Raw genomic sequence first — 15,026 nt, 5'->3', positions numbered from 1 at the left:
ACTCACTCTAAAGGTAAAAGTTTATTTAAATATTTATCTGTTATCCATTAAAAGAGTGACCTCTGACAGAGGCCAATATCAGTAACTTGGGGTAGTAACATTTCATCATCTTCTTGTGGAAGAAATGGCCCTTCTTACCAGTCCTGTAAGATGGACCAAGGAAGTCTAGGCACAAGGGGTGAAAAGTTTGCCCATCTGAAATACTTTTTCTTTTTTTTTCCTTCTTCCTTTCTCTTCTGTAGGAATTTTAGAGCATCTCAGATGACATCCCAAATGGATGATTAACTTCACAATGGCAGAGCTCACAGTGGAGAATGGCAGCTGTATGGACTGGCAAAAGCGATGCCTTGCACTGGAGTCCCAGCTCTTCAAATTCCGCTTGCAGGCAAGCAAGATCCGAGAGCTGTTAGCTGAGAAGGTGAGACAGTGGTGGCTTCTTCTTTGCACTGAATTATGGCATGGAAGCAAAAAAAAAATAATCCATAAATGCTGAGGTATCCAATTGAACTTAATTTCAGTAAGGATCTCTTCCTTGATTACAGTATGTCATTGTGCTCTGCTTATCACTTGAGATACAGAGATGTGCCTGTCAGAGTGGTGAAAAGTAGCATTAGTGAAAATAACTTTGCTGCATTTACTGGGAAATCACCAGGTATTCAAACTACTGGAAAACACTATACCAGCAAGATTCTGGATATCTGAAGTGACAGGCAGCTGCAGAGCAAAGATGGATATTTTGGATAAGAACAGCAGGATCAGGACTTGGCTGACAATAGAAGAGCTTACAGGAGTGCAAATTATGCTGTGATGTTAAAAGACTGGACAGGGGTACATGTATTGCCATAGTGTTAGAATAACATTGCATATCCAGTCGAAATATTCTGAGGTTACTGAAGAGCAGGACTGAGATACTTTGAGATCTGAATATTAGAAACTTGCATGGCATCTGTAGTTTTAGAGGCATCTCCTACTAATCTTTCAAGTGCACTAAGTGAACTTGTTTGCAGTCCTAGGGGAGAGGACTGGCAAAGATTTGAGGGTTTTGTTGTTGGGATTTTTTTTGTTTCCATCATGGTATGAATTTTTCTTTAATTCAAATTGAAAAATAACTCAATTTAAAGCTTTTTCACTAACCTCTAATTGGCGTAAAATCCAAGTTTATAGGCTGCTGTGGGGTTCCTTCTTTGTTTCAAAATGTGGCTTACATTATCACAGTCCAATCCAAGATTGCTCAGATATACAATTACTATTGGAAAGTGAGAACAGTTTCTTTCAGTCATAGTTTGCTAATAAAGTTGGGATCTTTACAACTGACTGCAGTTTACTCCAAATGCTTTTAAGCTGTACCTGATGACACATATGTTCTACACTCACCTTTGTTCCATTTTGTATTATGTAACTTTTATGTGTATATTCCTGTTTGTTGGCTTTGGATGTAAAAACACCCAAATGAAATCCACTTCAGAGTAGAGCAATTTTCATCCTTGCTTTCACTGTAATTACATTTCCACTAATGCCGTATACTGCATGAGACATTCACTCCACCACTCATATTTGAAGAAATTATGCAATTCTAAGCACCCTCACCATCCATTCTGAGATGGACCTTAGCAATTACCTACCTTGGAAAACATTGGAAGTGGTAAAGTCCATTTAGATAAAGCCACATTAAAAAAAGAAAATCATATATAGATGTGGTGCAGGTCTGGTAAAGACAACCAGTACTTGTGTGCAATACTCTATGTTTGCTGGGATGGATGGATGGAATCTGTGGCCTCATGCTTTATTAATTTCTGCCTTGAGAAACTTCCTGACTACCCCCATGCAGGACAAAAACTCACCTATCAAACTTTCTTTTCAGAGAATAGACTTGCCAGAGATCTTTTTGACTATCTCTTCAGGGAGGTTTGTGGGCCATGGCAGAGAATGAAATTTTCATATGCTTCAGGGGACTCCTCAAGGAAGGGGCCTGGCTGGCATTAATCCAGCCTTTCAGTCCAAGCGATGTTCCCTTTGTTAAGATTAAGGAGCAGCTTGGTTCAGTGATCAGGTTACTCTGTAACTACTTGCACAGCGCTGTCGTTGGGTTACTCGAAGGGTCCGAGAGCTAGCAGGTTTGCAGTTCCTGACTCTCAATGTCAGGTGAAAAGGGGAGAGCCTCAAGGGCAGTGGGGCAGCTCGGCAGGCTCTTCTGATGCCGCTGGACTCAAGGCACCAGAGCAGGTGCTCAGCACGCAATGCTTGTGCTGAACACTGCTGTTGGGAAGTGTCCTGTGCTTCAGCTTCCTGACTGCTCTGCAACAACTTACTTGGAGACCCTCCTTCCCCCCCTCCTCAGTCACCATGGGGCTCCCCAGCACTCACAGCAACTGGGCCTCCTGTCCACACTGCATCCTTCCCCAACTTCAGATGGGCAGTGATGCAGAACCAAAGGAGGCACATGCTTTAGGCATAGTGATGCCAGCTCCAGGGATTTTTATCATAGACTTTATAGCAACTGTGATTTTTTAAATTTTTTTTTTCTTACAGTTCTGTTTGTGAGAATGATGAGATTCAGACTTATTTGAAAGAGTACTGCATTTTCAAAAAGGTTTTGGAGCAGGGGCAGGGGAGAGGATCTTGAAAAATGTGAAGTGGTCGCAGTTTGAAGCTGTATTGCCAACCTGTGATGAACATTGCCCTGAGATCCTCTGATATGGTTTGCAGCAACAAGAAAATGGAGGGGGGAAAAAAACACTGATCTTCACTTCCACTTTTTAACAGTGGTGTGATGCTTGCTCACCAGCTAGGTTGTCTCAAGGGTCTGGAAGCTACTGATTGAAAGACTTGGAAACCTGATCTCCCACATTTTAAATCAGTCTTTATAACCAATTTTATGATTTTAAGGCAGATTTTACTATTTTTAACTCACAACCCCCACCACCACTTATGCTTGGCTTTGGTAGTACAATATGCGCTAACAGTTTAAATACTTCAGATTTTTGAAATCCGCTTAGATTGAATAATCTAGATCACTGTTCAGAACATGAGGAATTTAAAACCCAATGGTTTAACTGCCAGTGCCCTCGTTCACATGGTGTGAACTTCCACATTGGTAGCCCAGTCTCAGCTCTCCAGCAGTGCTGCCCAAGCTGTGCGGAACCTGGCTGCAGGTTGGTGCAGCAGAGGGACCCCACTCCCTGGCCTCCAAGACAAAGCTCTGCCATCTTGCTGGACACCCACAGGGTGTGAGACCCCTGGGTCTTGCCTTGTTGTGGACACCAGCAGGGATCTGGTCTCTTTGGAAACAGGCAGTTGTTTCCATGCTGACTTTTTTTATACACACACAAAGAAAGGGATACTCCTCTGTTGGTGAGCGACATAGCAGGCTGTTGCCTTGGCAGCAAGTTGACCTGGTTAGGAGTGAGCTCTGGAAGAGAGAAAAATGAGGAAAATGAAGCTGAGACATGCAGGAACTTTTTTCATTTTATTTAGCATATTCTAAGCCATCAGGAGAGGGAAAGCCTGTGTGAAAGGTTGGTAAGAGGATCTTTTGCAGCTTTTAGAAGGGCCACCTGGGTAGCTTTTAACCTGCTTCTGTCTGTCTTTGATAAACAATGAATATTTGGAAAAAGCCTTTTGTCTCATGCAGGCCTGGCTATATAACTAGTCCTGTTTCTTTCCATACAAGCTGTCTGGGCTAATGTTTGGGAGAAGAGTTACTTGAAGTTTTTTATGTGACCTGGGTCAAGTTGCGTTTGTCAAATTATAAAGCGTTTTCAATAAAAGGACCCATGTAAATACCGAGCATTATTATTAATTCATTGAGGGATTGGAAACAGCCTTACAAGTATGGATGTATTAAATCTGAATGTGCTCCAGTGACACAAACAAACTGACACTGGGGATGGGTGAAGTAATCGTTTTGTGTACATGAGAAACACAGCGGTTATTTAGCAGTTCGTTGTAGGACAACCCAACAATGTAGTACAGGAAGAAAAGTAAAAGTTCATTTAAGGCTCCGGAGGGAATTAGGGTGGCAAAAGTAATTGATTTGACTGGAACTTAGCCACGTCACTGTGCTTGCACAAGAAGTTTCATAACTCTTTAGTGATGAGGAATGATCCCAACATACATTTTCTGTCCTGATCAGGATCCAGGACTGCTAGCAGTGCAAAGCAAACTGTCATGAGGCTGGGACAACAAGGAGTTTTTTAGTCAGAACAGTGCTGTCTTCTTAAAGTAACCTGAGTCTTTTGTGGATATCGCCCACCTTGTGGAGGATTGAATTATTAGTCTAAGAGGATAGCCTTTTGGAAAAGGCCCAGAGATTCATCTAATGTCTGTGCTGTGAGTGTAAACCATGTCAATTCATCAGAAAACAAGCAGAGGCCATTGACTCTGAAGTTACTGTCATAAACAGTCTTTGTTTCACAGGGTGTATTATGTCTCCAGTTAGCATCTGCCTTTCACCGACAGATTTTGCTGCTATCTGTCTGTGGTGATAACTATCAAGAGACTACTAGATAAATGCATGGATAGATCACTGTTCCTGATGGACGCACTCATGTTGTAACCCAGACTACCGCTGTCGGTGTTAGGTTGCCTTGAGCTCAGTCTCTACCAAGACTCTTGGAGACTGGGTCTTTGGTCGGAGCAGCTTTGGTTGTCTGTGCAATCTTCTGTGGCACCTCTGCCAAAGAAATGTCCTTGATTTGGATTTTAAGCTCCATAGACTGTGCTGTCCATGATTGCTGCACTGAAAAAGCAAACCTGAGAGATATCATGCTAAATGTGGTACTTTCTGATCTTCATGGTTTGAATTTGTTATGGTTGGCTTTTTTCAGTTGTATGACCATTGAGGTGTCTACATATATAGGTACCTTTCTGATATGTTTGTCAATCTGCTCTTATGATCAATGTGTATGTATGAAAAGGAGACTTGTCTTGTTGCCATCTGAAGGAAGGTGGAATGCTGTCATCCCCATTCTGGGTGATCAACCCAAGAGGAATAAGTCCCATTTTTAAAAGCATTGGTTTGGTTCTCATAGTGACCACCCTGAATACTTTACTCTGGTGCTTTATCAAGAATCACAAAATGCTTTGGAGAGAAAAGAGAGCTTGGTTCCCCTTATAGTTTGTTTTCTGCTTGAAGCATGATTCTTTTAATCTTCTGAAGCTGCTTCTATGTCATTCCTTCATTAGTAAAACACAAGTAAATGCTGGAAACTCTGAAGCGTTCCTCAAATTTTGCAGCTTAGTGGATGAAACTTAGTGTCACTGACTTCATGTTACTGCACTTAAATCTGAGACCCATCGGAGCAGGGCAGGTGGTGGATGATAACCTTGCAAGCACTGGATAAGATCCTTTGTTGCTACTTAGGGGTGTGTGGGGGAAAGGCTGGACTCTGGTGGTAAGTTGTTAGAGGAACCTCAGGTACATCTGAATTTCACTGAGAATGAAGTGATTTATTTACATTTAGAGTTAAACTCTATTCAGTGTCATTTGACTTCAATAGCAGCAATGTTCAGATAAAGAATCACAGGACTGTCAGTTTTCAAAACTCTTTAAAATGAAAAGAAGCATAGGAAAATTAAGATCACTGTTAATCTTGTCAGTTATGAGTCTGTGATGCTTTTGAAGCCAAAGCGAAGTATTCATTGGTTATAATGCGGCATCTTAGAGAACCTGCTGTGAGCTTTCCAAGATGTACTGATTTTTATTTACCATTGTGAATGAATCCTAGCTGAAACAAAACCAGGAAAGAATGGCATGCTGTAGACCGGCTTCTTTCAGGGACAGGCCCTGGTGTGTAAATTGCAGAGACGGGGTCAAGACTTCGGGACTATTCCCTTGACCTGTTTAATGAATGATGAAGCTCACTAATGAGAAAACAGTTCCGGTAAATTCAAAGTAGGGCAGAAGACTGGAAAAGGTCAAAGGCTTTTTTTTTCCTGGTCAAAGCTGTCCAGTTAACCCAGGAGATGCCAAAGATCTGTAGACCTGCACAAGAAATGGAAGATTCCTGAGTAAAACAGATGAATTTCCAGGTGATGTTAATTTCTTTTCTTTGTTTCCCCCTCTCCCCTCCTTTTCTTCTGGCTCTGAAGATGCAGGAATTGGAACAGAGAGTGATAGAAGCAGAGCAAAGAGCTGAAGATGCAGAGAAACAGGTAAGATATTCTTATGGTTGCTCTAGTAGAAGCCCATCAGTAACTTACTCTAAATTCCCTCCAGTCTAGCATACAGACAGCACTCTGCAGTGCTGTGCTCTACTAGGGAAACATTGATTTACAGCGGTGAATGGATTTTCTGGTCTACTTCCCAGTCTTTGAGCTTGAGCTATGGACAGGCAGGTGCCTAAATAGGTTCAGCCCTAAGTGAAAAACAATACCTTATATCTGCCTCTCAGCTTCACAGCTTTTACCCCTTCATCCATGATAGGCATGCTTGGTTATGGAGAAGGAAGGGAATGTTGTACCTCAGGATTAAAGCACAGAGATAGAACTGCCTGGCAGGTCCTCAGAAAACAAACACTTCAGAGTACTGGTAAAGACTTGTCTACAAGTAGAGAAGGTTCTGTGAAAGAAGTGAGGATGTGTCTGCAAAAGCTATCAGTTGTTTTGGACTTTCTTTTCAGTAACTACTGCTCTGGCTTGGGACCCTGTGGAGAAAAGCAGTAAGAGCTGGATTAATTGCATATTACTGTAACCAAATGAAAATTAGGCATATTGTCTAAGGTAGTCCTTCTATGCTTCTTGAATCATGGAGAAGTGGGGAGCGAGAGACTTCAGCTTGTGAACAGGCTGTAAATAATAATGGACCTTTGGGAAGCAGACTGTAGTACAGTCTGCGCTGTAAGGAGTATTATAAAAACAAAAGAACCAGGAAGGGCCAGATGGTCTGAGCTCCTGCATCACTGCAGACCACTGCTGAAGGGAGGGTTTGAAGTGAACCAGCTCCCTCCAGCTGGACAAGAGCTGCAGGACTGAGCATTGAGTCAGAGATTAAAGCGCAGAACTAAAAGCCATGCAAGATGGCCAAGGAAGGCTGTCAGATTACTTCAGTAGTGAAGGACTGAATAGGCAGTGTTATATGCACTAGGAAACATGTTGCCTAGGAATCAAGAACTTGAAATACCTGGTAAGATATTCTGTCTGCAGAATGTACTGTTCCATACCAGCTTGACATTGACATCAAGATTTTTTCTGGCCAGCTTAAATATAGGAAAGATGCTGTGTCTAGTCACCATGCTGTTGGCCTCACTGCTAGACCAGCAAATGCCAACCAAGAACAAGAATTGTTCTTGAAAGCGATATCAGTAAGTCCATGCCCAGCCAAGACAGGCAAGGGTAATATTGTCACAGTGAGAGCACCAGCAGGAAATGTAGCTATTGCCACAGGCCAAAGAAGGAGGTTTCACACTAGCAGACACCTCAATGACAGGAGTAGAGTGTCCATGATATGGTAAGATGCAATGACAGCAAGGGAGCAGATGGAGACCAAGTCAAAGCCAGGTCAGAGAATGGAGAAGAAAGGGAGAACTTGTCTGGGAAGGTGTAGGAGAAATGAGAGTTGTCTTCAGTCATCTGCCACCAGCAGAAAGGAGGGTTGCCTTCTCTAACCTGCCACTAGCAGTTCTGCAGCCATGGTCATAAAGACTAGCAACCCTCGAAATATGCCTTTCCAGCAGCCTTAACCACATATAGACATAAATGTTCCTAGAGAAATACTTCATTGCTGCCTGACAGCCTGAAGAAGTGACAGCATAGGAGTAGGACCATTCCTGTCCACTAACAAGTATATTCACCGTGAATGAGAAGCAGCTGACAAATGAGAGGGCTCCACATCAAGTGCAAAATCCCTTGTTATCTTTCTCTCCAGGGGTCTAGGGGGTTGGATTTGTTGATTCAATGGGCTCCCTGTAGCTGCCAACCTCAATTAAGGAAATCACATGTTTGCAGTCCCCTCTCTGAGTCTGTAGTACAGAGTCAGCATTTGGGCATTAGGCAGAAAAGAGGGGTGATTTCTTTTTACTATAATCACCCTAAACTCTAATGAAAACACATCTGACTCAGCAGGCTTAATTTTCTGGCTCGGATGTTGGGCGCCTACCTTTCTGATTCAGTATGAGGAAGAGGCAGTTTGCTTCTCTGCCTAATGCAGGCAGACAGGAGGACAAAACACAGCTTCTGCAAGTATGAAGTATAGGCTGCTCAACAGAGCATGAGTAATGCTCTTGCACAGACTCTGTGAAGTGCTCAGATTACTGCCTGCATTCTGCCTTCCTGGTTCCAAATTAATGGTATCTGGAGTTGGTTTCATTGCAGATTTAGTCTCTCAGAGATGTGTTGGAACCAAATATTTTTCCTATTGTCAAATGCTGCAGTTAGCAGGTTTGAGTTAAGTTGCAGGGATTCCATTCATCTTTGGAGATGAAGTCTTATAATCCATTGCAATAGGATGAGGTAATGATAAAACAGACTGGCATATCAAGAGAGATAGGTTTTGAAGGAAGTGAAGAGATTTTAAAAATTTGCTAAAAACTGAAACACTTCAGCAGCTAGATTTTAGTGCATTGAAACTTTGTCTGTAGTGAAGGAGCATTACACTCATTTTTTTTTCTGAGATGAACAAGTGTTGGCACTGGTAGGAGCTCAAAGATATGCAAAACTTCTGAAATATCTAACATGATAACTCCTTAGCAGGTATGGAGAAAACACTTGTCAGAAAACCCAGAAGTTGCCAAAGCGTTGTCTAAGCTGGAGATGGGAGGAGGAAGGAACTGTGTAGTGTATTTCCCTATAGAAATCTTGATCTGAAGCAAACGGCAGGGGTTTTGTGGTGTATACCTTGGTAGTGAATGAGGTAAAAAGCTGACCATGGTATTGCAAAGGAGGAAAATGTGATGTACCTTGCCCATATGTCCATGTAGACTATAGAGCCTGTATGGGCTCTTTGTCTAATAATGTGCAAATATTTCACAATCCACAACGTGTTTATCTGTTCATGGTTCAGTTTGCATCTGTTACTGTTTCATCATTACAGACAAATGGACAATGTTCTTTCACAAGTGTGGATATAAACTAAGTGTGACCTGAAGGGTTGGTTTGTTGTTTTTTTTTCTTCCTTTCCTGACTTCAAAAATATGAAACCCACAAATACTCTGTTAGTCTTACCACTGAACAAGCAGCTCCTTCATTTGCATTGTTTTGAGTTTTTTTATCTGCCTGTGATTGTCATGACAGGTCAGAGTTATGGAAGAGAAGATAAAACTAGCCAATGTGAAGACCAGTGAATCAGATAGCACTCTGCACAGGAAATACCAGGAGCTGATGGGCACAGTGCAAGGAAAGGAAGATCTGATCAACAAGTTGGAGACACAGCTAGCGAAACAGGTAAAGGTATTTTCTACAGGGAGACCTGTAGCTTTCATGAGTTGGAGAGACTCTGTAATGTATGTTTCAAAGGTATGGATTATGTCTCCATTACATGTTAGCCTCTCAGTTGCCCTCAGATCAGCTGGAAAATGATGCCTTGCTCAGTGCAAGATCCTGTCCTTTCTTTCTCTTTTCAGACAAAAACATCCATTCAGCCTAAGTAGGCCTTGTCTCTTCATTATGGGAGATTGGTCAGTGTCCTTAAAGAACTTCCTTATGTTAGTGTTGAGTCAGTGTTAAGACCCTAAATTGTAATGCTAGAATCTAGTCATAGTATTTCTCTGGCTTTCTAGCATACAGTTTGCTCTGCAAAATCATTATGTAGCTCATCTCTGACTCAGCATATGCTACTTCTTGGGAAGTGACTTTTCCCAGTCTTCATCAATCCTTTAGCATAGTTCACGTCTTGTCAGATGTCCTGGTTATAAAAGAGCAGCTGTTTCTTGGTATGGATAGTTCTTGGTCTCTTCTATTCTCAGTTGGTGGAAGGAAGGAGCTACATCTACAGCAGGGCTTGTATTTCAGCTCTAGTAAAGGCCTTGCCCTGTGTCCTTTAACATGAGGAATGAGGTATTCTTATATGTTACTAAGTAAATTACCTTTAGATGGAAATAGCTCATTAGAATTTTACACAAAAAATACTTTGCCATTTGAGTTACATTTTACTTTTAACTAATTGTCACCTATTTCCAGGGCAAAATAGATGGGTAAGCTATCTGAATTTACTCAGACCAAGTGTAGTGTGGAGATTCAGCATCAGATCTTTGTAGTACTCTGGGTTTCAGGTCACTTTCCCAGGCCAGCTTGCTTGGGCAGAATGTAGATGAAGCTTCTGCATTTTGGAGGAGAAAGAAGGTGTTCAGGAGCTACAATAGTGATCAAGGTCTGGAAGCAACTCTTGCAATCAAAGATGGAAGAAATTCTCATTTACCCAAAAATGCAAGGTGTGATTTGATTAAAATCAACAAACACGAGTTGTTAAATATTCTGTTAGTAGAAATCTTTTTATTCTAGCAACAAGATGCAAAATGAGATTCTAGAAATGAAAGCTGAAGCTTAACAATTTCAGATGAGAAGCACTCTTTATCAGGGTCACCAGTTTAGTTTTGGAATGGGATGGGATCAGACAGTGGCAGTGCTGGAAGGTCACTAAGGGTCCTGGTAAGGCATCCTATTTGTTTTCACTGAAATGGGGAGAGCTGTGGAGTTCAGAGGGTTAATATGAGAACACTGAGGTCATGTCTGGACCACACAATAGCATGGGACACAAAGAATCTCTAACTGCTTCTGGATCTTAAAGCACAATAACTGCATCTACGGGTGCTATGCCTGAATAAATTGGTTCTGCTCAGAGGCAGGGCTTACTAAGCTCTGTGACAATGCTGTTGTCATGTCACTATTCTACTTTAGGACCCTGAATAAAACCTTGGCATTGCACTTCACCATGTAGCATAGCAATGCTCTGAACCTTTTACCTCTTGGTCCCTGCTTTGAGACTAGTCTAAGTCATTAGGGTTTCAAAGGCATTACCGATGTGGTGGATATTCAGAGGACTATGGTGGATTCACTATATGTGCCAGATCATTTCAGACTGGTAGGCATGTCTAGTATTCTGACTCCAGCAAAGACTGGTACCTGATGATTAGGAACACACAGAGCCATATTCAAGGGGGAAAATGAAATAAATCCTCCTCTTGAAGCATCAGATTTGATTACTTTTATTTCATTATGCTCAACTACAAATGTTACTGCTATCCATAATGTTTCCAAGGTCTATTTTGAAGTCAGCAGGCATATTTGAATAAGAGCTTTTAAATGTACAGTAGTGGTGATGAATAGCATGTGGTGATTAAAAGCGATGTGAAGATGTGGGGAATTTCCTGAAGTCTACTGTGTATTTATATGGTATTCATTAAGTGAACTTATGCTCTTCAGTATGAAAAACTTAAAAAGGGGGGGAAGCACTGACAATTTTATTATCATAATTACTAGTATTTGTTCACATCAGAAAAAAAAGTCTAGCAGGGAAACCACCAACTGCTGCCAGAAAGTATTAGGTATTACCTTTGTTCATTTAATTAGAGAAACCAGGGCTGAATGTGCCATACAGAGTATATTCCCCCTCCCTCGCTCCTGGAACTGATATCTCCTTGTAGTTGTTTAAATTATTATGTAGATAGGAGACCTTTCAGTGACATTACTTCTGATGAAGCCACACAGGAGATGAACAGAAGGCTTCAGGTGATCATAGTATCAATCTAGCATCTTTCAAAGGAAATCCCAGAAAAGGAAAAAAACACAGCTGAGAACACAGCTGCAAAAATTATGTTGTAGCAATATTACCCAAGCAGATACTTGGGCAAAAATGTTCATTGTGCAAATCAACAGTATTCCCATAACACCTTTGTGTGGACTATAACCTGTTTTAATGGGTATGTAAACATGCAATCACTTACACCATCTCAAAACCTCTTAGCAAGTCTTCATGTTTCAAGGTCAAGTTTTGGAGCTTTTTTTTATTCTGAATCTGCTATCTTTTTTAAAAATTTATTTACTTTCTCAGTGAGAACATTGCATGTGTTAAATACATTGGTGGTATTAGTTTCCATCTCATGCAACATTAAAGTCTATATTCTACATGTATGCTGGCAGCAATTGAATCCCTTTTGCTTGGAATTATTAGTGGTTTATAAATCACTTACAGGCACTGCTTAATTCTTATTAACTTCAACCAACAATATCTGTACATGTAGGCTGGGGGAACACTACAGATGCTCAACAGCAAACAACAACGTTGCAAACCCATCGAAAACAGGAAAAGTTTCAGATTGTACTCAAAAGACACTGTGGTAGGTGGGCAGTCATTACCTGAGCTGGATTTTGCTATTCCGCAATAAACTCTTGAAACAACCCTCTGAATTTGACTCCAGGGATCATGTAAGACAACTTAGAGCTTGACTTTTCAGAGGCCAGATAAATAATAATATCCAAATAGCAGGCTTAAATCTTACATCTGGAATGGGAGCTTCAATGTTTAAGTCACTCCTGATGCAGTAACTTACTGAGAACAGTTAGTTGTACTCTCCTAATGCATTTAATCTTTTTTTGGCACAGAAGCAATTGAGGACTGAGGAAGCCAAAATTGTTCAAGAGAAAGCTGCCAAGATCAAAGAGTGGGTAACATTTAAGCTAAGAGAGGTGAGTCTTTAGCTTGCTGCCAGGTTTCAAGGCCTATGAGTAGGTACAGCGGCTGCACTGCTGGTGGGCTCCTATGTAGGACAATAGTCTGAGGACAGTCAGTCTGCCATAGAGGCTTTCTGCTTGTTTGGCCCTACACACAGTCGGTTGCAGAGGTAGGGTTGTCCCTCTTGCTGAGGGCTATTTACTGCTTTGGGCACACTGTAAATGACTGAAGTCACTAATGCCTGAAAGCAGTCTTTGAGAAGATTTGCTAGTCACAAGTGGCTTTCGCCTAGCTTTCCTCTGCCTCTCCCTTTTTTCTCTGAGTGCAGTTTCTGTCTTTTTCTGACAAAGCAGCTGTGACACAAACACATCTTGCTCTTCCTTAATTTGCCGTCTCTGATTAATGTTGTTTTCCTACTGTCCAGCATTTTCTCATGTCTAACCTCTCCCCCCTATTTATCGTGTGGATTTATGCCTCTATCTGGGCCTAATTCAATACCCTGTAGAAAAACTGAGAGGTAGCAATGGGTCAGCACACAGTTTTAAAGGTGCAGTAGTATTTTACATCCTTGAGTGGGGCTATATGGTCTTTCCCTTTTATTCCAAGTTAAAGCCTTAGATTTCCCAGTTTATGCCAGAAAGGGAATTTGTTGGAATTGGAAGAAGCAGTGCCTTTGTGCAGTAATTGTGTGATGATGTGACTTTGTAATCTCATTAGATTGCCTAGATAATTCACCAAGCTGTTGTGCTTCTTCTCTTTCATTTTCCTGTATAAGATAACTTAAGGTACATCTACATTACTGACTGGTGCAGCTCAAAGGAGGAAGCACAGGGGTTGACATGGTATGACCTGCTGTGAACCCAGGACCATACATTCACATTGTGTCTTTACTGGCAGTGAAGTTCGTGTCAGATGCTGATTCTAGGTGCATACCATGCACAAGTGGACCACTGCCAGCTGAAGGACTTTGCATCTGTGTTGCAAATGGGTTGCTCTAGGCAGCACCATAGGTGCAGTTTCAACTTTGATTCCATCAAGAGGGAAGCATCTTTGGGTGCATCACTGCTGTATTTCAGAATGTATGCTGAGACACTTCAAGCAAAGATGTAGGCAAATTTGCAAAGAATCACTCGTGCACCAATTGCAAATGTGAATATACACTTAATGTTTTTTTTTTCTTTGGTCCCCTGGATCCAGGGGATCTCCTTTTACCACGTATAAGGTGAGAAGGAAAAATGCTCCTCCTGAGTAATAGTATTTTGATTGTCTCTTTCATGACAGTTATTTCTGGAACAGGAGTAAATGACAAATAGCAGGTAAGGAAATTAAAAGACCTATTCGAGAAGTGCAAATAGTATATAGAGAGGTTATTTGAGAAAGCACAGCAAGGTGTTTAAGTGGGTTGTCCAGTGGGGCTGCTGAATAGAAGGATTTCAAGGTGACAGGTAGACTCACCCAGCCTTTTTTCCTTTTTCTGCTAAGACACTTGAATGTAATACAGATGAAGAGATGTTCTGTATAGTGGAACACAAGCACACAGTTTTGCATTATTTTTCAGTTGTTATTATTGTTATTTCATAGCTTGAGCTAGAAAATTACCACCTGAAAAACTGTAATCAGAGGCTGACGGACCAAATTGAAGCCCTTCAGGATACATTGCAAGGTAAATGTGTTCACCTGGCATTGTAGCCTAGTAACCACCACAAGAGTGAAAGTCAGCATTCCTGGGTTATATTCTTAACTTTGTCAGAAATTAGCACTTGTGACGTGAGCAAGCAGTAGAATTGCGCTGTTCCTCAGTGAGTCCATTTATAAGATGGGAATAACATTGCTTACCTGCCTTAAACTCTTATTTAGTTTCAGACCAGCGACTGAACACAGACCCATTTTTTTCCAAGTCTGCTTTTGCCATTAAAATAAGCCACTGACCTCCTGGTTTAGAAGTGCTCATTGAAATACATAGCAAAACTCTCCATTCACTTCAGTGGTGCAGGGTAGAAGTTCCTGAGGTATTTCGCTTTACCTCCATGTGCGAGTTATCCTCATCCCCACAGAATCTCTGCTGGCACGTGAGCTGGGTAACTGAGGACTGAATGGGCCAAGGCAGTAGCTCTCTGTTCTGCCTTTAGAAGTTGAGTTCCTCTGTGCTATTAGGTTATGTTGGAGAAAGCTGCTTACGGTGTTTGTACTTTTGCAGTTTTGGTTTGGTGGATAGGTGGAGAACTTTGGTCTCCATGGCTTGAAATCGGCACCTTTCATTGCAACACATTTTGAAGAGGAAGTTCTCTCTTAACCATTTTCTTCCTGCTTTGTTTTTTTTAATGAGCTTGGTTTCGTCACAGTAAGATGAATTAGTTTCCAGAACTTCACTGGGCATGCAGGCAGGGGGCATTTCTTGCCTGCAGAAGTCTTTCTGGCATTG

General features: G+C 41.5%; 1 protein-coding gene across 1 annotated transcript in view; it reads left to right on the top strand.

The window, feature by feature from the left end:
* Window positions 1–292: 292 nt before the first annotated feature.
* Window positions 293–15,026, top strand: part of LOC104162709 (pleckstrin homology domain-containing family H member 1-like) — a gene marked incomplete at its 3' end in the record, with an annotated part of 28,102 nt that continues 13,368 nt past the window's right edge. The window contains exons 1-5 of the mRNA XM_009701512.1: window positions 293–418; window positions 6,091–6,153; window positions 9,229–9,378; window positions 12,535–12,618; window positions 14,186–14,267. Of these exons, the coding sequence (XP_009699814.1) occupies window positions 293–418; window positions 6,091–6,153; window positions 9,229–9,378; window positions 12,535–12,618; window positions 14,186–14,267 (505 nt within the window). The remainder of the gene's footprint in view (window positions 419–6,090; window positions 6,154–9,228; window positions 9,379–12,534; window positions 12,619–14,185; window positions 14,268–15,026) is intronic.

The sequence above is a fragment of the Cariama cristata genome, unplaced genomic scaffold, assembly GCF_000690535.1.
Source record: "Cariama cristata isolate BGI_N322 unplaced genomic scaffold, ASM69053v1 scaffold3026, whole genome shotgun sequence".
Taxonomy (NCBI): domain Eukaryota; kingdom Metazoa; phylum Chordata; class Aves; order Cariamiformes; family Cariamidae; genus Cariama; species Cariama cristata.
The sequence above is the reverse complement of the archived record's forward strand: the minus strand, read 5'-3'. Positions and strand labels throughout refer to the sequence as shown.